At 32.6% G+C, this 25,498-nt stretch overlaps 3 protein-coding genes and 1 long non-coding RNA gene across 5 annotated transcripts; 1 reads left to right on the top strand and 3 right to left on the bottom strand.

The window, feature by feature from the left end:
* The first annotated feature begins 4,937 nt into the window (after positions 1-4,937).
* BNAC04G12490D (protein DESIGUAL 3) lies at positions 4,938-6,138 on the top strand. The gene is made up of 3 exons (XM_013819174.3): positions 4,938-5,200; positions 5,324-5,529; positions 5,637-6,138. The coding sequence occupies exons 1-3, from the start codon at positions 5,102-5,104 to the stop codon at positions 5,824-5,826; spliced, it is 495 nt and encodes a 164-aa protein (XP_013674628.1). The 5' UTR covers positions 4,938-5,101; the 3' UTR covers positions 5,827-6,138.
* A 596-nt stretch (positions 6,139-6,734) lies between these two features.
* LOC106380582 (beta-amylase 6) lies at positions 6,735-9,380 on the bottom strand. Its single transcript, XM_013820372.3, has 7 exons — positions 9,087-9,380; positions 8,537-9,010; positions 8,157-8,321; positions 7,793-8,059; positions 7,480-7,689; positions 7,179-7,412; positions 6,735-7,092 (listed from the first exon to the last, which is right to left on the bottom strand). Exons 1-7 carry the CDS (start codon positions 9,279-9,281, stop codon positions 6,889-6,891), a joined length of 1,749 nt encoding a protein of 582 aa, XP_013675826.1. The 5' UTR covers positions 9,282-9,380; the 3' UTR covers positions 6,735-6,888.
* Positions 9,381-17,506: 8,126 nt separating this feature from the next.
* On the bottom strand, positions 17,507-21,699 carry LOC111205399. Of its 2 annotated transcripts, none has more exons than XR_002657950.2 (3): positions 20,195-21,699; positions 18,132-18,193; positions 17,507-17,706 (listed from the first exon to the last, which is right to left on the bottom strand). It is a non-coding gene; the product is annotated as an uncharacterized LOC111205399 (long non-coding RNA). The 2 variants fall into 2 exon arrangements; XR_002657951.2 differs by having other exon boundaries at positions 18,132-18,184.
* Positions 21,700-22,620: 921 nt separating this feature from the next.
* Positions 22,621-24,051, bottom strand: LOC106379186 (uclacyanin 1). The gene is made up of 3 exons (XM_013819192.3): positions 23,564-24,051; positions 23,337-23,472; positions 22,621-23,271 (listed from the first exon to the last, which is right to left on the bottom strand). Exons 1-3 carry the CDS (start codon positions 23,727-23,729, stop codon positions 22,797-22,799), a joined length of 777 nt encoding a protein of 258 aa, XP_013674646.1. The 5' UTR covers positions 23,730-24,051; the 3' UTR covers positions 22,621-22,796.
* Positions 24,052-25,498: the final 1,447 nt, after the last annotated feature.

The following is a 25,498-nucleotide window of genomic DNA, read 5'->3' as shown; positions in this document are numbered from 1 at the left end:
GTCCTCTCTAGGGTGCTTAAAAGATTTATTAAATGGAGGTGCTCACATTGATTTGGGTATCCCAAGTAATGCGACAATGGAATAGAGTTGGAAGCATAGAAGAAGAAGTCATCGTGTTACTTTGTTGAATAAAATTGAGGAAAAGATTAAGAAGTACAAAGGTAATATGGTGCAAGAAGAGGATGTATCTCTATGTAAGGATGAAAAAGGAAAATTCAAAAAAACTTTCTTGTCAGGCGAGACATGGCAGATCATCAGAGAAAGACATCTCTCCCTTGTAGCTGGCATGAAGCAGTATGGTTTAAGCATGCTACACCAAAATTCTCTTTCGTTCTACTGCATTACACGATAGACTTCCAACAGGTGATCGTATGAGATTATGAAATGGAAATATAGATACATCATGTATATTATGAAATGATCTGATGGAAACAAGGGAGCATCTATTTTTTGAATGCTCTTTTCCAACAAAAGTATGGGAGAAGCTGATGAATGGAGTATTGAGAAGTGATTTTACAGTGAGCTGGGTAAATCTGATAAGAATATGTACTGAGGCAGGGATGCGGAAGATACAGAGATTCATTATCAGATATGCTATGCAATCAATTGTATATAGCTTATGGAGGGAAAGAAATCGAAGGAGACATGGTGAAGCAGCTTTAACAGTGGAGCATTTGACTAAGATGATTGAGAAGAATATGAGAAATAGGCCGGCAACTATTAGAAGGAAGGGAGATACAGATTTTGATGGAGGGTTAACATACTGGTTCAGCACAAAATAGAAGATTAAAGGAGTTGTGAAGCATAGGAAAATAAGTTTAAACGAGTAATGTTGATTTAAATTTCAAAACAATTATGTAATTTTTTTTTGGGAAAATTGCCAAAAAAGAACAAAAAAACAATATAGTTGTCCCTATAGTATAAATTTATTTTTTACCATTTTTTCTCTCTTTTACCCTTTCCATATGTTAAAATTAATGAAATAAATAGTTTTAAGAATCAAAAAAATTATTAAAAATATAAGCAATTAATAAAACACTCATTTACACAAACACATATTTTTTTTGGGTTGAAAAACATAATAAATAATTTTTTCAAATTACGTTCTACTAAAAGTAGAATTCATTTTCTACACAAAACGTGAGAGTAGAAAATTAATTCTAGAATGAACATATCCATGTACTTTTTTAGAACGTACAACCTACTTTTTACTATAATTCTAAATATGGAGAATACGAATTCTACTATTTGTAATGATCGCTACTTTTATTTAGAAAGATGTTTCTATTTTTATGGAGTATTCTAAGTTATCAGGAATGCAAAATCTAAACCATACACAAACGTCTACAGAGTGTAGAAATTACATTTTGGAATTTTTTTATGTTCTACACAGTGTAGAAGGTGCTTTCGACGGATAAAAAAAACTGTTTTTTCGAAAATTAAGGAAGTTGCAGTTTTAAAACTATTCTAAAAATATTCTAACTTACTAAAACGTGTTTTCATTGATTTGCTTCGTGAAAAATCAAAAACAAAACGATTTTGAATGTTCTTCTTCACCAATCTATGATTTCCCCATGATTTCTCTATAGTTTGTTTTGTGATTTTCACAAACTCTTGTTCTATAATGCGTATCTATACAACATGTGGTGTTTGAGAGTTTGGCGCAACCACAGAGAGGCGGCAAGAGGCGGAGAGAGGCGGCGAGAGGCGGAGAGAGGCGGCGAGAGGCGGAGACAAGCGGAGAGAGGCGGAGAGAAGCGGAGAGAGGCGGAGAGAAGCGGAGAGGCGGAGAGAGGCGGCGAGAGGCGGAGAGAGGCGAGAGAAGCACTGAAATCTCCTTTGCGTTTGTCTAGAGAGAAAGAGATCCAGAGAAAAGTATTAGAACAAGAAGAAGAAAGGAACAAACTTTATGACTGAAATTGGATGGAGAACTTTGGTGTTTACCTTCGGTGTGTAGGAGAAGAGAAAGGGGTTCCACCGGTGGCTGCAGTCGTCGTTGATTTCACCGGAGAAAACACAAAGGAGAAGACACAATCGCCATCTTGCTCGCCGTGGAAGAGAGAGTCGGAGAGATCGATGTTAGGGTTACGGAAGTTAGGGAAAGTTAAATGTTTAGATCTCATTTTCTTTTTTTTTTTAATTTTTTTTTCCCTTTTGGCAACTATATTAAACCAACCTTTTTCCATTTTTTTTTAAATTCAATTAATTATGTTTAATGTGATTAATCAAAGGTTACTTTTGGTATTATGGGAAACATTATACTATAGGGACAACTTGAGGTTGGATTTATATCATATGGACAATTATGTTGTTTTTTTGTTCTCTTTTGGCAATTTTCCCAAGTTTTTTTTAGTTAAATTTAAAGTTCAATTCAAAAAAAAAAACCCCACAGAAAATGGGGAAGTTTGATAATTACAAATTCGAGGATGTTTTGGCTCTCATTGGAAGAATTGACACTTGGAGACCCATTATCAGACCATAACTTGGAAGTGTTTCCATTCTCCAAACTCGGGTTGACTCAGCTAAACACTTCACTATCCTTAACGTTACCTGTATTTGTATAAATTTCGATTGTTTTTGTATGCATGCTCCACATATGTAGACATTAATGTAGAATTGATTTTGCGAGTTTCACTTTCGTCACGTTCAATTTGCTATTTTATGTTTTTTTGTCAAAGTCTATTTTATGTTTTCTTATAAAATTGTATAAGAAACATATTTATACTATAATATAAAATTTTCTTAACCCATGCTGTCATACATCTAAAAAAGAGAAAATTAGATTCTTTATCAGAGAAGTGAAGACACTGGCCACGCTTGGTGGGGTTGTATTATGCCCTACTTTTTCCTCCCCAACACAAAGAATCCAACCAATTTTAGACGACGTAACCAAATAAATAATTGCAACTATAAAACCTATTAATGTAACTAAGTAGTTGTAGCTTAGTGGTGAAGATTAATTTGGAGCACCGCGTAAACCGTATGTTCTATGTTTGATTTTTAGTGAAAATGAAATTGCTGCTATTTGGCTAATATGAATTGAGAAATACCCTTGAATAGCTTTAAATTTTTTTTTATCACAAATATAGTTCCTAAGGATTAAAATGACCAAAATATTTCATTAAATAGTTGAATATACACTTATATCCGTAGGGTTAATTAATCTATACTTTTAGAGCTTAGAGTTAAGAGGTTGGATTTTGGGTGAGATTTAAAATTTTTAAAAATAAAAAATAAATTTTAAAAATAAAAATAATGTTTTTTAAATAGTTTCAAAAAAAAATTGGAAAAAAATAATTTTTTTTAGAAAAGTAAAAATAATAATTATAAAATAATTTGAATTTGAAAATATATAATTCGAAATTATAAATAAAAATTAATTTTTCTTTTATTATTTATATATATGTAAAACAATGGACAGAAGAGTTTTTTGATTCTTTAATGAAACTTATTTTGGTGATTTTTCTCTTTGAATACTTTTTTGGTAGTACCGTAACAGACGATATAACTATTTCTTTGACATCAGTGAGAAAACATTCTAAACTTGAATCATGCAATATAATAGTTAGTCTATTATGTAATATTAGTTGTGTATTTCATAGGGGCCGACCAGATCACGATAAGACATATTAAAAAAACAGAACTACTATTGTATTATTACTAACTTGGGAAAAGCTTAGTTAGCAAACCTATAAGTTTTATCTAAAGAAAATTCGCCATTCCATATGGACAAAAAGAAGCTTTATTGGCTTGGGAGCCAAAGTGCCACATGCATATCCCAGCTAATCCTATTCCCTGTTTATTCTGCATATACTTTATTGGTTATATATTGCTGTACATAATCCTTTCGGTGCTCGTAATTTCTTTAGGGAGTTCTACTAAATTTTTTTTACATCATGTGTGACTGTTGTTTAAAGATTAGATAATAAAAAACATAGACTATAGTAATCTAACTAAGTGCTTGAGCCAAACCAAATACTTAGTCTCTCGTCATACTTATACTCAACCGTTTGATGGTAGAGAGTTGGTTTCTGATTGTTTTATCAATGGTTTTGATCAGCTGGGGTGGATGGGAGATGTTTTTCGCCATGCTTGAGCCTGTTTATTTTGTTTCCAAATAGAATGCATTGCTGTTTGAAAAGTGTACTGGAACAAGAACAGTTGGACTGTATCCTTTGTCTGGTCTAGCAGCAATGGAATAATACTCATCGGTCAATAGCCTCTTAGTGAGCTTTCCTATGAATAGTAATGTTCAATTACATAAACTTTCAGCCTAACTGGATTAACCCATTTTTCTTATATATTATTTAAGATTTTTTTCTAATTATTTATGTGAGAGACTTTGTTTGTAATATGCATTTTCGAATTGATGGTTCTTTGAATCAATTTTGGAATTTTTGGACAAGGACCGATGCCAATTTTGAGTCTAAATGATGTGGATTGCATTAGACTGTATGACTCAGACACTGATACCGTGTTAAGTTACATAACTTCCAACATAAATGATTAAACCAAGTGGTGATCATTTGATTGGCTATCTTCCAAGTTGTCTATAATACTTTTTATGTATTCTCACCAAAATCGATCGTGATTGGAAATTTAATATGAGGTTGCTATTATACACAATATTGTAAATTTTATATATGTTTTGTTGACTACAGAGGTTATGTATGCTGATCTGAATTCTAATCTTGGTAAAAATTATGTATAATTTTTATAGAAATTATATAGTCAGATGGTAATACACGAATAATACTAACAGAAACCATAAACTACATCATCAACAAAGTTGCATGTCATGGTCACCGACAAGAAATATCTTTTTTTTTTCATTTTCTAACTTTTTGTTATTTAAGTTTGTCTCCTTTTCTCTCATTTTTTTTCAAACACACTCATAACTTTACTTACCACTCCTTTATATATCTACCCATTTGGTCACAAAAGATAATTACTCATTAGACTTTTCTACTACACATTCCCATTTCCAACATCAGACAACATTCTCTCCCTCAGAGGAAAAGCATCTCCTCTTCTTCATTCACATTTTGAACTTTAACCTTCTCAAACTATCTCCAACAAAACCAAATCCAAGTTATTAAAAATGACAAAGATAGGAGGTATTCTTGTTTGTTTAGTCATCGTGGGCTTAGATGTAGCTGCTGCAATCCTCGGAATCCAAGCAGAAGTCGCTCAGAATCAGGTATTCTATACATATATCCTCACTCAAAATTAAATATTGTATCGCATTCCATCATGATGATGATAGTTCCTACTCGAAATGCACATGCTAAAAGACGGTCTTGTTGCAAATGTGTGAATATAGGTGAAGCACATGAGGCTTTGGCTATTTGAGTGCAGAGAGCCAAGCCAGGACGCGTACAGGTTAGGTCTAGGTGCAGCCGCGGTATTGGTAATGGCTCATGTACTCATCAATTTGGTCGGAGGCTGTCTCTGTATTTGCTCTCAAGACGAGTTTCAAAGATCTTCTTCCACAAAGCAAATCTCAATGGCTTGTCTCGTTCTCACTTGGTACGTTCTTTAAGTTACTCTAAATACAATATTCTTGGTATTAATAATTGTCGGCCGGCCCGAAATGAACGACACGGTGTGTGTTGATTGGACGATGGTAACCACAGGATCGTATTCGCCGTTGGATTTGGGGCTTTAGTGATTGGGACGATGTCCAACAACAAGTCAAGATCCTCTTGTGGATTCACACATCACCATTTTCTATCAATTGGAGGGATCTTGTGTTTTCTACATGCCCTCTTTTGTGTCGCTTATTACGTTTCTGCCACAGCGGCTAAAGACGAAGCTGCTAAGTGACAAAGCGATGATAAGGATGGGTGAACACAGGTGGGTCCTTGTACTTGACTATATACTCCAATGGTAATTGTGTAACAATTTCATATCTATTAACAATAACATAGTATAATCTTTTTTCCTCCCATTTTTAATTTGTTTTCATTTATTTCGAAGTCTCTTTTGTAATTTGGAAAGTCGTGTCATTTTGAAAAAATATGAAAGCTTTGCCCTTTAGGCTTTATGTCACGCTCTGTTGTCGCATGTGGGGTTAGAATCAATGCACTGATGATAATGACGTTTTAATGGAATCTTGTCTTTGCTTTGGTTCCTGAACTTATAATCCAGTACTGCTCTCTCTCTTTTCAGATACTATTATGTTCCTTGGTCACGGGCATTTTTGAAAGAGAAAAAGACAAAAATAGCACTAAATCAAGTTTTTGTTACCAAACTAGCATTCAAGGTCAAAAGTCACAAAAATAGCACTTAATGTTTTATCAAAAGTCACAAATTTAGGGTTTAGAGTTAAAGGGTGGAGTTTAGAATTTAGGGTTTAGGGTTTAGAGTTTAGGGTTTAGAGTTTAGAGTTTAGGGTTTATGGTTTAGGGTTTAGGGTTTAGAGTTTAGGGTTTAGGGTTTAGGGATTAGGGATTAGGGTTTAGGGTTTAGGGTTTAGAATTTAGGGTTTAGGGTTTAGGGTTTAGGGTTTAGAGTTTAGGGTTTAGGGTTTAGAGTTGAGAAATGAGGTTTTGGGGATAAGATTTCAAATTTTAAAAAATAAAAAAATTAAAATTTTCAAAAGATATAATGCTATTTTGGTCATTTTAGTTTTTGAATGCTATTTTTGTGATATAAACTTAGAAATGTGCTATTTTGGAGATTTGCTCTTTTTGAAAATTTTAAAACCCTAAATTCTAGAAAATACAAATACATAAAAGTGAAAAAAATAGACACTAAGCAGTGGAGAAATGACATGTTCACCTGTATCGTTTATACGAAACTAATGCTTCAAATTTACATCATAAGGATGAATTATTTACTTGCATATACATATGTATCATTACATGTTTATCCATAGACGATAACCTAGGACTTGTTCCTAAAGAAAGTGCTTTTCAAGATAGACAGTACACTCTCAAAGGGTCTAATACTCATGTCTGTCTCTTCCAGCCATGGAAGTGGATCAACTGATTCTGTTGCTTCCACTAACTTCTCAAATGATCCATCGTTTATCGATCTTTCCAATGGAAGTAGCTCGTGGTTGTACCTTTCAGGCTCTGAACAATACTCCTAAATTATGAAGCAAAACATTAAAAATGCTAAATTGAATCTTTAAGCAAAGACAGTTCTTAAAAAAGGTTTTTTTTATTGCTTACTTGGTTTGCGTGCATTCGTTTTACGAACGTCTTAAACGTTGTGAAGTTCGGTTCGCTGAGAAGTCTATCAGATAACCGGAGATATGTGAACCCGAACATCCTCAGTTTACTATCTTGGTTAATTCCACTAGGCCTTGCGTTTAGTATAATCTGGTTGTATCCATCTCTATCGAATCTTGGAAGCGCGTTTTCGCCAGCAACTTCAATCCCTTCTCTCCATCCACAGCTCAAAACCTTCAAAAACCAACCACTTATAAAATCAGTTTCAGTAGCATTTTGTTACAACGATCAATTTGCTTACTTGCTGAACAAGTTCTTGAGGTCCGCTCTTAGCTTTTGCTGGCTGCTCTGTGTTCCTCATCTCTAGACAAGTGAAATTCAATATAGCGTGATGTCTACGCATCATTTTCGCAATCGCAGCGTACCCATCTCTGTTTTTGAGATTGTAATAACCAGCCGTAAGTTCTGCTGCATGACTCTCAGTTTTGTACCACCAATGGATCCCAGAGACCTAGCAAAAAAAAAAAAAAAAAAATCAAGAAACCATAATTTTTTATCTTGTTTCTAATGTATTTTTATGTCTTATGGGAATTCAAACGAGATTTTAAACTCACTTTTGCTGCTAACTTGAGTTTACACCCAAGAAAAACTTTATTAGCTTCATCAAGAATCTGTTCACCATGGAGAAGTAACTTTCTTGAGTACCATGACAAGAAAAACTTTCCTTCTTCCTCAAGGTAAGTCCCATTTGAGTACTCGAAAAACCCGGTTTGTTCTGGAACATCATTATATTGGCCTGCATTTTCTGGAAGTTTCCATTCCGGGTGTCCTATTCTTCTAACTTCTTCCTCATAATCTGATCTTAGATACTTGTCATAGCACTGAAAAATCGAAAGAACAGAACAACAAAAAAGCTATAAAGCTCTGTTTTTTCAGCCCCTGAAAAGATTAAGAGCTTAACTTCTCCATTTTTCTTACTTGAAACTCTCCTATTCCAGGGAACACCCATCCCTGAGTCTCAGTGTAAGATGGATATCTAAGCTCTCCAGCAGGACCAAGCCCTACTTCAATGTCTATTATAACTCCAGAGCTAATAAAATCTTCCATGTTCTCTCTAAAGCTCTTCATGTAGTCTCTGTACATCTACAAACATAGCACGCAAGGCCGGATCTGAGAATTTGGAGACAATAAACACTTACTAAGAACTTTAATAAAAAAATTTCCTTCATATTTTGGAAATATAATCTCCAAAAAAATTTTAGTCGAGACTAATGTTTCATTAGGCTGTGCCTAGATCCGGTTCTGGTAGAACGGCTAGACAATAGAAAGCAATATTTAGGGAATTTTAGTTTTCATACCTCAACAGCTGTTCTTCCACTGAATAAAGACAAGTTATCTACAGAGAGAGACAAACACTCTTCGTTTCTATTACCAATCTTGTTCGTATAGAAGATGTCTGGATTCGTCTCCCCTATTTCTAGCACCCATTTCGGTAACGGGATGTTAACATCGTCTCCTATGTTTCCTCCGCATCTATGAAACGACATTATAGCTTGTAGTTTGAGTCCACAGCTTTGCACGATCTCAAACAAGTTTCTGTAAGCACTCCATTGGTATTGCTTTGGACCGTTTGATTCCACTATTCCCCACCATACATCAACCATTACACCATCGACTTGACTCTGTTTCAGTTTCTTGAGCTGTTTCGTGAGCTTCTCTGCGTTTTCAAGAACGTTGTCGTTGGTTATGACTCCGAGCTGAAGCATGACGTAGACAGGAACATAGTTGGCTAGCATATTGTCTTCGTACGTCGTCTTATCGAACTCTCTCCCCTGCGATGGTCTAATAAGATTCAGATCCCAAAACCAGAGAGTTCAGAAAATGTCAAAGATTCTTGTCGTCACTAACCTTTGGTTCTGTTGTAGTTGAAGACGCTCCAGAAGAAGCAGTGGCTTGTGGCGTTCTTAAGGATACTTCTTTGGTTGAGAATCTCCAGTGGGATCGACTTTTGCTTTCTTCACCTTTGACTAGTATCTGAGATCCTTTGTAGAGATTTCTTCCGTTGATCAGGTTAGGGCTCATCATCCTCAATACGGTTGTCATGGTACCTTGTGCTTCAAGAAACTTGCAAAGTATTAAGCTTTACTGGATCATAAAGTCCAGGTTTTTTTTTTCGTTTCTGTCGTTTTTTCCTTTCCGTCATACGTATGTTATCAACAAAACGTGGCCATAATTTTGTTGCCCAATTATTTTTTGTTTTTTTGTACGCGGGAGAAAGATGTTTTACCGCAAAAAATGATGTTAAAATTTAAATGTAATAGTAAAATTTTAGTTTGCAACAATCAACCGGTTGAAATGGTTAATAATCAAATATTGCAATGTTAACTATTAAAAATTACAGTGGAACATTTAAAAGTTGTGAATATTTATATAAAAAATAAATATTTCATTTAAATAATTGCAAATATTCATCTACACAATTACAATTGTTTACTTAAAACCATTGTTATAATAATTCACTTGAATATTCAAAAACATTATAGATTCTCCAAAATTGACCAATCTTTGATTTTCTCCACATGTTATTTTTTTTTCCAAATTTATTTTGTTGAAAATTGAATATAAGTCAAAAATTTATTTATCTCTAACAATCTAATAAATATCTTTAAATTAGATTATGTTATACAAATTGAAATATAGGGTAAAAAATTACATAACTAAAATGTCTTTTTCTTTGAAGCAGTGATTATAAAATATAAAATTCATAATAAGTATAGTAAAAGCCCACATTTTAAAAGTACTATATTTGAATTATATGATTACATAAGATATTATGAAAACAATTCATATGTATAAAGCGTATCTACTGAGATTTTACATAAATAAAAACATCAAATTTAGTGTACTTCATTTCTAATAAGTTTCTAAACATTACACTATTACACTAAGTTGGATACTTTGTAACAAGTATTATAACAATTTGGTGTAACATTATTCATCACATGAAATTACAATCAAATATTTTTTCTATTTATTTAATAATGGTATTAACTTAATATTTTCATTAAATTAAAAATTTAATTAAAATACTTATATAATTTTTTAATTAATAATACATATATGAATTAATTAAAAAATAAATAAATAAGTATATAAATTAGTTTAAACAAAAATATTTATATATAACTAATGTAATACACGTGAACACAAAATTTAATGTTTTGATTGGAGATAATAATTAAAGTATATTAGTAAAATACCAAATTTAATATTATTTATATTATTAAAACCGAAGTACCTTTTGATATTTTTTGGAAAGATGTATAAATAAGACCTGTTTGAAAACATGGATAATAGATTAAGTACTTTATTTCATTTACATATTTAGCCATTGCATTTATAAAAAAAATAAGTACTTCTTCTTTGTATTTCTTTTTATTTATAGATTCTGCCACTGCATTTAAAATCAATTTAAATTGGTTAATTGCAATGGTTTTTGTTTATTGGGGGATTTACCAAATATGACTCAAAACTTGATTTTGATTGCAAAAGTATACCCAAACTTGAATCAAATGCAAAACTAACTTAAAAGCCTTGTGAAATTACAGCCAGCCCCTTGTGACCTAAAAAAAAACATAAGCCATTTTTACAAATATAGCCCCAGTAAGTCGTCTGAGATGTTGGAAGTCGTCTAGACGACTTACTTGTAAGTCATCTGGTATAGTTGATCTTAAAAATAATTTAAAAAAAAAAAATTTGACAAATGAAAAATTAAAATCATGTAATTATAAACAGTTTTAAGTAATGTAAATTAAGATATAATAAAATTGAATAGTTTTCAGCATAGATGAGTGAAAGTAGTTAATCATGATATTCTTTGGTTTTATGGTTTGACAACATATGTTGTAGTATTGTATGTATTTTTAGGGTTAGATTTTGGAAAGCTTGAATGTTATTTTGAAAAATTAAATTTTTAACTATAAGTGTTTATTTTTGTGTATAGTAAACACTTTTAAAGTTTATTTTGATTTTATGAAGTGTTTAGTTAGTTAATTAAGTTTAGGGGTTATGTCTAGGGTCTAGACGACTAACTTGTAAGTCGTCTGGTGAATAATTTAAACCAGACGACTTACGTGTAAGTCGTCCAAATATTTCCGCCTAAAATTTTTAAAAAAATTATTTTCCCGCTTAAATAATTAAAACCAGACGACTTACTTGTAAGTCGTTTGGGAAGTCTTCTATTTTAGTTTCCCACTAAAAATATTTTAGTTTTCCGCTACAAATATTAAAGTCTTCGGGGAGACTTACAAGTAACTCGTCTAGGAAGTTGTCTGAATCAAAAATATTTTAACCTAATTGGATTTTTGTCTCCCTATATAAAGAAAAATTTACACATTCTTTCTCCTCCTCACAAATGACTGCAACAAAAAAAGTAATGTTCATCATTTTAAAACTCTTCAACCTCTCTCTAATCTTTCTGAACTTATAAACACTAAGTTTTATATCAATTTATTGTTTTTGTGTCATGTCTTTCTAACTAATTTATCTTGTTTTGCAGGTTTTTCATCACATAATTCTCATCTTCCACTCATTTAAAGGTAGATCTATCAATTTTAGATATGTATTTTTGTGTGTTCTATAAAGATAGATTTATCTAATCTTCCACTCGTTTTCTCTGTTTTTAAGCCATTTGAACGTTTTTGGATATACAGATTTTTCAGATCTGGATTTGGATATGCAGGTTTTTCAGATCTGGAAGACTTCTGGGACGACTTACCTGTTAGTCGTCTAAAATATAATGCGCTAGACGACTTCCAGGAAGTCTTCCAGACGACTTCCAGACTTCATGGAATTCTTCTGACGAAGTCTCCCTTTCATAACAGATCTGAGCGTTTTGGTAAGTTTTTATGTCTGATTTTTCTTCATTTGGAAACTTCATGTTATATAAAGTTCTTAATTTTTTCCGAAACTAAAACTCTTCAAACCCACTCTAATCTCTTTGACTTGAAAACACCAAACTTTATATGAATTTTTCAGTTTTGTCTCATGTCTTTCTCACTAATCTATCTTTTTTTTTTGCAGGTTTTTAATGAGATGGTTCTCATCTTCCACTCATTTAAAGGTAGATCTATTATTTGTAGATATGTATTTTTGTGTGTTCTATAAAGGTAGATTTATCTAATCTTCTACTCATTTTCTGTGTTTTTAAGCCATTTGAACGTTTTTTGATATGTAGGTTTTTCAGATCTGGATTTGATATGCAAGTTTTTTTTTTCAGATCTGGAAGACTTCTGGGATGACTTACCTGTTAGTCGTCTAAAATATAATGTGCTAGACAGACGACTTCCAGGAAGACGTCTGGACTTCCTGGAAGTCTTCTGACGAAGTCTCCCTTTCATAACAGATCTGAGCGTTTTGGTAAGTTCTTATGTCTGATTTTTCTTCATTTGGTAACTTCCTATTGTATAAAGTTCTTACTTTTTTTCCAAACTAAAACTCTCCAGACCCACTCTAATCTCTTTGACTTGAAAACACCAAATTTTATATGAATTTTTCAGTTTTGTCTCATGTCTTTCTTACAGATCTATCTTTTTTTTGGAGGTTTTTAATCATATAGTTCTCATCTTCCACTCATTTGAAGGTAGATCTATTATTTTTAGATATGTATTTTTGTGTGTTTTATAAAGGTAGATTTATCTAATCTACCACTCATTTTCTCTGTTTTTAATATATGGATTTGATATGCAGGTTTTTCAGATCTGGAAGATTTCTGGGACGACTTACCTGTTAGTCGTCTAAAATATAATGCGCTAGACGACTTCCAGGAATGGACTTGTTGGAAGTCTTCAGACGAAGTCTTCTTCCATATCCAGTGGAGTTCAAGCTTGTCTTTGTAGAGGAATGATCTATAATAGTTTTGTTTGTGGTCTGTTTTGTGATTTGCATGTCTACTCTTTTAGTTGTGAATTTTTTGTAAAATCAGTAATAATGTTTCCCAAGATGTAATACATGTGCTAACAATGTGTTTACACATTTACAAATCAATGAAATAATAGACTTCAATAGCATTTCTCTTATCTTTGGATCTCCCATATGCAATAATAAACTCCAATGGCCTTCTTCTCATCTTAATAAACAAGAATGTTGGTAGCTTCGTATTGATACAACATTTTAAGAAGCATTTTAACCATTCTTCCAACTCATAACAATAATTATCATTAGTGTCTATAATAATAATAATTAAGAGATAGAAACAAATAATAGTAACTAGTCAAAGCATATCACATTTTTTATAAGTTTGTGTTGAAAAACTTAGTCAAATTTAGTAAAACTAAGGGAGAAAACATATTTTGAAAATATGAGTTTTACATATCTTGAAGTTACTTATTACTCTTAAAAATACAAGTTATTCAAAAACTAGCGTAGAAGACGTCCACAGAAGTCTTCTCGGATCAGTTAGAAACTTTAATAAACATGAATGTTGATAACCTCATAAATATCACAAATCTTATATATTAAAACATAAGTCACAGCCTTGATTCATGTGTGATTTTTTTAAAAATAGACTTAATGAACCTATTCCTAAAAAGTCATGTTACATTTAATATCTAATCTTATCATTTAAATTTTGGGCATACCATAAATTTTTATTAGGCTATAAATAATTGGATTTAAACAATAAATGGTCCATTGGATTTATAGATACTATAAATAAAATAGATATAATTTAATGTTGTAATACTATACCTTTACATGCTAAATATTTAAATATTTGTCGATGTTAACTTTTAAAATTATAAAGATTTTTTTTTAAATAATAAAAATCATATTATCTAACAATGATTAATCTTCACTACCTTAAACCAATAAAAACAAATTTTAAACTAAACTAGCGAAATGGTGGAGACAGTGAGAGTTTAGCGAGCGAGTGTTTAATTATTTACTCGATAATATAATTTATTTTAAAAATTAAACAAAAACTAAATGTTTAATTATATACTCGATAATATAAATCTATGAAGCAAAAAGTTTAATTTTTTTAAAACTTTCTAAATTTGTGAAATGTTACAATATCTTTGAATATGACAATAAAACAATATTTTACTAATTTTTATATATATAGTTACGATTTTAATAATGAAATAATAATCCGAAAATATATATATAGAAAAAGATACAAATACATGTGAAAGTTTAAAACAAACTATTCAATGAAAAAAATATACAGTAAACATACTATGTTTTAAAAATTGATAGACACATTTATATTATAATATATATCTATTTAGAATTGAAAACAAAATATTTATATAAAAAAAAATAAAAACAAAAACTCATGCGGTTGCGCGGGTCGAGATCTAGTTAATTTATAAATTTTATTCAGCAGCTAAAATATTGATTAATAGACTTGAATTAACAAGAAAATGTTAATAATTATTTATAGTTTTAGAGAAAATGAAAGTTTATTAAACATTGACGCAAACGACTTCCACGGAGGTCGCCTGGCAGACTTCTAGGAAGTCGTCCATTTAGGTTAGTTTTGCAATTGATTTTTAACCTAGACGACTTACATGGAAGTCGTCCATCTTTGTTTGTTAAAAAAAAATTGAGACGACATCCATGTAAGTCGTCTAGAGAAAAAAAAATTGAGACGAGATTCTAGTCAAACTTTGCTTATCTTGGAAGACTTCTATGTAAGTCGTCGGACGGACAACTTCCGTGTAAGTCCTCTAGAATTTTTTTTATTTTTTTATTTTTCAATTGCAAAACTAACCCGAGACGACTTACATGTAAGTCGTCCAGGAAAAGTCAAATTTCTGACACAATCCGGTCAAATACAAAACTAACCCGTTTTCTCTAGACGACTTACCTGGAAGTCGTTTCGAATTTTTTTTTTAACAAACAAAGATGGACGACTTCCGTGTAAGTTCACTATAAAAACATATTTAAAAGTCAACTGCAAAACTAACCTCTGCATTGACCAGAAGACTCTCATGTAGGTCGTCTATAGCCAGACGACTTACTTGTAGTCGTTTATAGACGAACAGATCTGAGAAAAAACTGATTTCATAGTTTCAACCAATGAGATAACTTGTTTATCACACATAAGTCTTCTCCAATCACCCAAAATCTCAAACAAAAGTGACCCACCAAAGAATCATAAGATTCAATGGCTCTATGAACCATAAAAATTTTAGAATCAAAATCTTGGGTTTTTTTAGATGAATATGGAGAGAAAGTGAAAGAAATGTTGTTTTTAGTTCATAAGAATTGAGAATGAAAGAGTGTAAATCGATTTTTGGGTGCATTAAGAGCTTCAAATTGGTTGTTCATGGTGGTTGGTGTATTGATGTAAATGACAATATTGTGAATACTTGAGGAAGAAGAGGATAATGGAGTAAAATATGCATTTTCAAAAAAAAAAGAAAAAAAAAAGTGATGGCATTTTCGTAAATAATTTGACTTTAAGTTTTGAGTCATATTTGCAAAAACCCCTTGTTTATTTATAGTGAAAATAAAGATACTCATTGAAATATATAGTATAAATTAAATAATTTTTTTAAAATATAGTATTACCTTATTTAGTTTAGTCAAATATAAAAATTTAAAGAGTTCAATTTTCAAGAAAATAAAATATCATAAAATTAATTATAATTCATAGAAAACTAATGCAAAAAATTATACTTTTTAGTATGTTATTTTATTTTAAAATAAATTAACATAAAAACGACAGGTTAATATATGAATAGTATAATTATATCAAACTGCATCAAGTTATAACATAATACTAGATTTTGATCCGCGCTTTCAAAGCGCGGATTTATTTTTCTTTTTTTTTCAATTGACAAATATTTAGCGTCATATTTCATATATTTGTGTTTTATTTTATAAAAGAGTTAAACTTTTTATCTTTCTTTATCGTGTTTCATTTTAAATAACTATTTATGTTTAAAAAATTAAACTGTATTTCTTTAATGAATTAAGTTGGTATAACTCTGATAAATTAATTTTATTATGTGGTTAATATTTTTAATAAAAATAATTATATACTTTTAATAAAGATTTATACTTTTCAATGAAAAAATTAATTTTTTTTATGAATGCTTAAATTATATTAAGAAAATAAAAAAATAATTAAGAATGGTTGAAAAAAAATTATTTGAACTTGGACTCAACGGTCCAAAGGAAAAAAGAATGTGAGAATTGGATCTGATTTTTTAATCGGTCCTAATGACCTATGAGAGATCTGATGTGGACAGTGGGCTGGATCCAAAAAAAAAAGGCCCAATATAGATGTGTTATTAATATTACTTGATTGCCCTTAATGAAACATGCAATGTTAGTAAAGAAAGGGTAGACTAAGATAAAAAGGACAATAGGATCCTGTTTTAATAGTATAGATTATGTACAAATAAAAAATTATTATCAAACATCTATATTATAAAATAATATATTCTACTCTATATGTAAATTATAAAACATAAACATATACATGAGATTTTTTTATAAAATCAGCGGTTTATGAATTCAGGATAACACAAGTTAAATCAATCGTTCCTGCAGCTTACGATGTGTTGTTGCCCGTTAAATAACAGTGTTTATGTGAATACTGATTTGATTAAAGACAGTTCTTCCTTTTAGATTTTTTTTTTTGTTGGTGTGTACAGAGTGATAGCTATTAGAAATATATTATTTTCAACATAATTAAGTATTTGACCATCTCAATATTGTAATTTTCACTAAAGTATCGAAATTCCCCCAAATTGGTACTTATTTTTGCTGGTACTTATTCACATCATCAAAACTATATATGACTCTTTTTTGTCGACAAACATATATATCACTCGAGTATGTACTAAGCCTTTTAATCAAAACTTCATATAGAAAACTTAATTTAGAGTTGTTCTTTTTCTAAATAGACAAAAATTATATTTTCCAAAGACTAGACAATAAAGAAAGAGCGCATATTTATATCCATTATTACTCCACATAAATATACAAGTTCCTTTTTTTTAATGAACATGATCATACAATCTAAAGTTTATATTATAACCACAAATAGCCATTACCTTACAATTTCACCTTTTTATTTTGTGCAAGTTACCCATATATTAAATTCTTTGGATTTAGTACCACCAACAAAAATGAAAATAGTGCGGTGGTAGTCCAGTGGCGCTTGAGGGAATAAACCTAATATGGTGAAACATGGTTCGAATCCCACTGGCCACACGGATATGGGCTATTGCTTTCGGTTCATTTGAATGCCCAGGATAGGGTTTATCCGTGGGCTGTACCTCCACCCGGAGGTTAGGTCTGTGTCTTTAATAGACCCGGGTTTAACCTTTTTCTTAAAAAAAAAAAAAATGAAAATATACAATTGCTATTATGATTATCAAAGGAAATTATGGCCCAGATACCGGAAAAAAATAGTGTGTGCGTTAAAGAAAACCTTCTTCTTCCTCTCGGCCAGAATATCTACTCCGCCTGCCCATCTTCACATCCTACGTGAGGTTAAGCTTCACTGAATCTAAAAGTAACATCATAAAATATATTTACGAACACATGGTTGGTTGGCCAATTACAAAAAAAAAACATATGGTTGGTTACTTTATATCTTTTTCGGTTGTATTATCTGCTAGAGGGACAAAGGGAGAGACAACAAAATAAAATACATCTTCTAAACACTATAAAGCAGATAAATGCATTAAATACATGGGTACGTCATTGTATGAAGAAACTATTTCGGTATTCTAACGCAATGATTTTAAAAACTTCCCCACTTAAACGCATGCACAGACAAGTTAAGAGTAGATACATAAATTATTCGTGATTCTCATATCAGTTCTGGTGAAACGTCACGAACCATTCACTGATGAAACAGAATTAAGAAATAAATACAAAACAATGAAAATCGAATAGACTGTAATACAAAAATTGGGAGAGGAAACTTACAAGCGGATCGTTCGTTGGCTATAAAATAAGACGCAAATCACTCCATCTCCTCCCTGAAATTACTATCCATTCAAAAAGAGATCTGATCACAGAGACAATGAATTCAAATAGCCACAAGCCGTGAAAAGAAATATTGCAGAAAAAATAAGTATACTTAAAAAGGAAGAAGATTAACAAAAGTAAAGAGGCAGAAATTAATCAGACGTACGACGAGAATACGGAAAAGAAACCTCTTCGAATTAGGGATATATTAAAACAAACAAATGGTTTACAAACAATTACGGCTGAGATTATGGGTGGAAAGATGGATTAGGGAAGATGTATGGAAGAATGATTCAACGCGTCTGTGAATTGAACCAAAAAATATTTGACAGGAATTGGACGTTAAGAAAACGGAGAGAGATAAAAAGTTAGTGAGAGAACCAGATGAGTTAACTACAAAAAACTGCAAATCTGTACAGTTTATTGATATTAGGAGTTTTCAAGGCTCCTAAGACAAATGTTGTAATATAAATGATTGTCGAACCAATTCTAAGGGATTTCAAGCACTGAGAATGCAAGTACTTACTTAATCTAAGTGCAACCGATGATTTAAAGGGTTTTCTAAACTAATGATTAATACTAATGCAGTTTCAGAATAATAAAAACGATAAATGAGTCGACTTTCTTAACTAAGGAAAATGAGAACTCATGGGCATAGGAATTAGACCTTGGGTGATCAAGTTTCGAACTAAGGATGGCAGACGAACAATCAAACTATCAACCTTAAGCTTAGACACGATCCTAAACAAACTCTATGTCTAGATTAATGTTCATTTACTAACATATTTCAAACAACAAATGTCTTTGGTTGAATAATATGGAAGCAATCATTACTAACAGGTCTAAGGCTATCTTAGCACTTCAAACAACAAATGTCTTTGGCAAAATATGCTAAAAGCTTAGAAAAGTTGTTTCAGACATTTCATCGAACACCTTTTGGGTGGGAAATGTCTAAAGATCAACTTTTGAGAAGCTAACTCAGAAGATGCATTATGATTACTCTACTAGCAAGGTTTTGGAATGATCTACTCTAAAACATCCTAGCTCTAACCTAATCACCCTTAATCTTCCTAATCCATGAATTCAAATGGTGATTACTCACTACTCTTCATGATTCCTCTTAAACCCATTTTGGATTTCAGATTAATCATACAGAGGGATACAACAACGAATTGGAAAACACAGAATTGCAATAACTAGATGAACAAAGATGATTCAAGAGATGAACTTTCCAAAGGTTTTTTCTTAGAACAAAGATAATCTGTCTGGTGGCTGCCAAAAGTACTTAAAACATAGGTTTTCAGAAGTAAAAACGTGCATAATGAAATGACCAAAAGACCCTTGAGTAGAAATGAATTCGAGCAAACAGAAGGCGCGCCGCGACCTCTATTAGTCGCTCCAGGAGGTCGCTCCAGGCTTCGGGAGCGACCTGGAGGGGTCGCTGCGAGACGTCGCTCTGGGCCGCTCTTCGCGAGCGACCTCGCTGTGTCGCTCCAGTCACGTCGCTCCGGGTCGCTTATCGCGAGCGACCTCGCTGTGTCGCTCCGGCCACGTCGTTCCGGGTGATGGAGACGCGAGCGACATCGGGGTATTGCTCTGCCCAAGTCGCTCTGAAAGGGTGTCACTGCGACTTCACGGTGTCGCTCCGGTGAGGTCGCTCCCATGCACTGCTCATCCAATGATCACCTTTATCATATCTTTTGAGCTCCAAATGCACCCAAATGTCTCCAAGAACTCCATGTGGTACTCCAATACCTGATAAGGACTCATGTATGCAAAATGCAACCTAAACATGGCTAAATCCTAGTCTATATGATCAAAATGCACATGGGTGAATGGATAAGACAATGGAAATATGCAAGATATCATTTATTCTATTAATAGGTTTGTGAAAAGAGACGACTCTTGGAGTTGATGACGGTTCTAGAGCTTGTCTAAGCGGCGTCTTTGAGGAGCTGTGACTATAGTGAATTGAAAACGATGATTAAACTGTAATACAAAAACTGGGAGAGGAAACTTACAAGCGGATCGTTCGTCGGCTATAAAATAAGACGCAAATCACTCCATCTCCTCCCTGAAATTACTAACCATTCAAAAAGAGATCTGATCACAGAGAATGAATTCAAATAGCCACATGCCGTGAAAAGAAATATTGCAGAAAAAATAAGTATACTTAAAAAGGAGGAAGATTAACAAAAGTAAAGAGGCATAAATTAATCAGACGTACGATGAGAATACGGAAAGAAACCTCTTCAAATTAGGGATATATTAAAATAAACAAATGGGTTACAAACAATTACGGCTGAGATTATGGGTGGAAAGATGGATTAGGGAAGATGTATGGAAGAATGATTCAACGCGTCTGTGAATTGAACCAAAAAATATTTGACAGGAATTGGACGTTAAGAAAACAGAGAAAGATAAAAAGTTAGTGAGAGAACCAGATGAGTTAACTACAAAAAAAAATGCAAATCTGTATAGTTTATTCTATTAATAGGTTTGTGAAAAGAGACGACTCTTGGAGTTGATGACGGTTCTAGAGCTTGTCTAAGCGGCGTCTTTGAAGAGCTGTGACTTTAGTGAATTGAAAACGATGATTAAATCAATAACGTCATAGTTTTTATCTTAAAAAAAAATTTATCCATTAGATTACATATCCACAACAAACATCACTGTTGGATTGAAATTTTTTTTTCTTATAAAAAAAAATGACATCAGCGGTTAAAGAAAAATAGGTTTGCTATTATATATATAGATAGATTGTTACGAGGTATGACCGACCTATTGACCTTATTAGTTTACAATCTTGTACCAATATTTTCGCATAATTACAGCCTTTACATGATAAAATAGCTTTACAAGAAATGAAAAGTAATTCCATTTAACAAAAAAGGGAAGTTTCAAAAACAAAAAAAAACAAAAAAACAAAAAAAGGGAAAAAGAGTAGAATTTTGTTTAATCTAATATATTTTTTTCTCTATATTTTTATACTGTATTATGCTAGACTAGACTATTCTCCATGAAAGTTCCCGAGTGCTTAATTAAACTACACACTGTAGTCTCATTGTAAAAAGAGTAGCCAATTAGAAATAGTAGTCCAATTAGAGAAAGAAGGTAATAAAATTCCAGAACCATGTGGTGAAAACCGATGATAGAGAGCCAGAGTAGCTCTCTTACAAAAGTCTTAAGCACTAACTACAACATTTGCATAAGTTTCACGTCCTCTGCATGGTCTAGAAGGGTGTAAATTATACTACGACGAGGCGCATTCATTCCTTGGATCTGAACTCTTACGATCGTGTTTCTTTGGATATTGTAGTAGAAAATATGGAAAGGCATGCTACAGTGTTGGTAGATCCGAGAGAACACAAATTCATTTGTCCGAGTCACTCTTAAACGTATGTCTCCAACTATATTCCTCCACAAAGCTGGCAACACGTATTCATGCTTGGACCATTAACTGCATACTTGTACTAAACCTATTAACAGAGCCATACGTTGGACACACAAGTGTACCTAATTTGCCATTGTAATTCATGAGCTGCAGCCTGCAGGAGGCACTACAATGAAAATTTCAGCTACTTGTATAACTTTGAACTTCTCAGACCTAAGATCAAAGCAAACGACCATGGAATCCTCTTTATGCTCATTGACCGCGGCTTTGTAATACAAAACACAATGCAATAGGTGAAACCATATGATTAGTAAAACTTATAACATCTATTACAGTTTTTTTGGTTTCTACAGACATTCATCGTTCTAACACTTATAACATCTATTACAATTTTTTAAAAAAATTCTAGTTTATTATGCTATTAGAAACATTAAATAAACAATTCTATAGTCAACAATTCTAGTTGTCTTGTGAATATTTACATCTGACTACATCACACATAAGTGCCATATGAAATCTACGTTCAAAATATTTTGTATAATCTATCTTTTCTAGGACTCGAAATCTAGATCTTTTAATGTTGAAGCACTGATAAATTCTTAGTCAAACCACTGGTTTCTTTACAACAAAAAAATAATTTTGGATTACTAAAAGAAAATTAGGAGTTGTTCTGTAGGTTTGATTAATATGTATTTATCTCTGTATATAAATTGTGATAGCATGATTGTAACATCCCGATTTCTGGTATATGTGGAAAGATTTAAGAGAATTGATTTGGCTATCAATGTCATCAAAATCAACTTACCTTTTCAGTCAAGCATCCGTTTAGAACTATAGAGTTAAATGTGTTTGGACTGGAGTAGTGGAAGGATAGGTGACCTACCGAGAAATGATTCGCGATACCGTGCGAGTGAGGCTAAAACACGGAAAAAATGTCATGTGGTGATTGCAGGGTTGGTAAACACGACTTTTTGGCTTAAAAAAATTAAATGGGGCCCACGGACCGAGGGATCGGACGTGGATGACCCATTAGCCGTAGACGGGGCGTTACAATGATATTCGAGAAATAAATGAATATACAATGGTAGATACTGAGATACAGAAGACAACACAAACAAAAACAGCATATTTAATCTTGTACAAGAAAACACATATTCTCATATAAAACCAAAACAAAGTAAACGCAAACACATTAGCCTCATCAAACAAAACTCTGTCTACTTAAACACTTAGAACAAATGAAGCATCATAGTGACCATGAATCCGAATCCCAAAACAAAGCTCTTAGTGGATGAGGAGGAGTCAACCGGAGGAGCTCCTGCGCCGGAAAGATCAGCCGTTGTGCCGGTAGCACTAGAAGGGAAGCTCCCAACTGTTTTGGTGGTGGTGCTGCTTGAGCTAGCTGCAGGTGAGCCTGGGAACAACGGCAGAGAAGTCCCCGCTGCAGACCCTGGAGAAAGCGCCGGTGCTTGTTCCGGCAGAATAGGCAGAGAGGAGGAAGGAACCGGAATTGAAGAAGAAGGAGAGATGGGATTAAGAGGCAGCAGAGGTTGTACCGGTAGAACAGAAGAAGGTGAAGGCGCGTTTAGAGATGGGACAGAGTTTTGAAGCGGTGCGGTTGGTGCTGCGTTTGCTGTTGGAAGAACGTTTACTTCGAGTTTCATCCCTTGGGCGCAATGTCCAGGCATTCCACAAATGAAGTACCTAAACAAAATTGATCAAGAATTATAAATATTTCTAAGTATTTATGTAATGTCTTAACTTGTTACCTTTTTCCAGGAGTAGTGAGGGGAACAATGGAGTTTCCATTAGCGAACGTTATAAGCGGTTTAACCGCTTGGCAGCTGTCGAATTCAGGTTTTGTTACTTCAACGACGTCGTGGAATGCAGAAGGGTAAGCGAAAACTGTTCGGAGCAAGAAAAAGTTTTGTTTTATAGTCTTTTATTTTTGTTGAATCTTGAAAGAAAGTTTAATATAGAGATGTGATTAAATTACCAAGATTGTCTCCAACAGCAAATGTTTGTCCTGCAGCCCACGTTCCAAGATTAGCTCCAACAGTCCAACCACTAGGACCACCAATGGTATGGTCCGTAGCTACTGCTAAACCGATGAGAGTAGTGGCGAGAACCGAGACTATGATCAGCATTTCTCTGGATACCATTGTCTTTCTTTTTCTTCTTGGTGATTGATCAAAGAGATGATGATGATGTTTGATGCTTCGTATTTGCTGTCAAATGCGTGTATATATAGTAGTTTAAGAAGAATAGATTGAAAAGAATCTTTTGAGAGTAGTGTTGGTGTAAATAATGTTGAGAGTTAGTATTTATGTTGGAACAAGTAAAGAACTAATAATGGAGCAAGAGTGTTTTTGTTTTACCTAATACATTAATAACCAGATAACGTTCTTGGTGCTAACACTTGTCCAGAGATAAACAGTTTAGTTGCACCTAAGAGCATGATTAACGCTATGCGTTTCTTATGCGATCCTTATTTTTTTTTTTTTTTTTTTTTTTTTTTTTTAATAGATAAACTAATTGCGGGCCACCACGTGTCGGTGGGGCCCGCAAACAGTTGAAAAACTCACCAAAAATCGATCCTTATTTTGCCTTCCCCGTGACCGATTTTCCCCCTTTCCTGTGGCCCCCCCACCTAAAAACCCCTCCTAAAACTCCCGATAATCCTGGTCTAACCAAGTTCCTTTACATTTTTTTTTAAGTTCATTTACTTCTTTTTGAGTTTACAAAAACAGGCAAAGCGTTTATATATTATTCTCAGAGTCTAGTCTATAAAAGTTGCACAACTTTCTGTATACAATAGCCAGTCTCTCTCAACGTAATGGAAGTAACAAAACTTGTAAAAGAGTACTTTGTATGTGCTCGTTTTTCAACACTTGTTCCAAAACCTAAGCACAAAGTTAACCACAAATGTGGTCAAGTGCTAAGGCGGCTTGGAAAGATGATAAACACTCCGGATTTGAAATCTACCATCTCAAGTTTATCCGCTTGTGTGTTCATGCCATATGTGCATTGTTAGTGCAAAGATGACACCACAATTGATTAATGCAGAAGATAAATTAAGGAGACAAACCAATTACAAGCAACACTTAAGCTTTATTAAAAATTGCCTTGTACACTCTATTACAAGAACTGCTTAATCAGCTTTACACAGTCTGTTACACCCTAACAACTGCTACTGAAAAATTTCTAAGCTACACGCTTGTGTCTCTCTTCCGTCAAGTACTTCAGTCACTGCTTCAGCACGACCTAGAACACTTCAAGAGCTTATCTCTCTCTATAAGATCAGCCTATGTGCCTCTGTCTCTTTACAGACGACTCATAGCTATCCCCTATATATTAATTGAGAAGCATTTGAAAAATTAGAATCTTAATTTTGTATTAATTAAAAAAAACTCCAAATCCTAGGTGGCACTCTAAATGCCTTCTAAATTCCATTTCAAAGAATTCTAGAGCATCTAATATAAAGTATAGTTTAATCTAATGGTGTCACATTATTCCATAATTATATAACACTAGAGAACATTATATTAATCTAAAATATAGAAAGTGTGTATTCTTTCCTTAAATAAAAGCTACAGAATTACCTAATATGATTTACATATATATGGCAATTAATGATTATGAATAATAAAGATTTGATAACAATTTTTGCATCCTTCTTTATTTTTGTTTAAATTTATATTATTAAAAAAATTAAACAATCACATTAACTATATAATAAAAAAAATAGATTTTTTCTTATATGTTATATTTTGAATTTTTTAAAATGACTTTAAATTACAAAAATGAGGAAACCTTATATGTTATATATATTTTTTAAATGACATTAAAATACAAAAATGAGAACACCTTATATGTTATATTTTTCTTATATGTTAGAATTTTCTTATATGTTATATTTTGATTTTTTTAA

This window comes from Brassica napus, chromosome C4 (assembly GCF_020379485.1).
Source record: "Brassica napus cultivar Da-Ae chromosome C4, Da-Ae, whole genome shotgun sequence".
Taxonomy (NCBI): Eukaryota; Viridiplantae; Streptophyta; class Magnoliopsida; order Brassicales; family Brassicaceae; genus Brassica; species Brassica napus.
The sequence above is the reverse complement of the archived record's forward strand: the minus strand, read 5'-3'. Positions and strand labels throughout refer to the sequence as shown.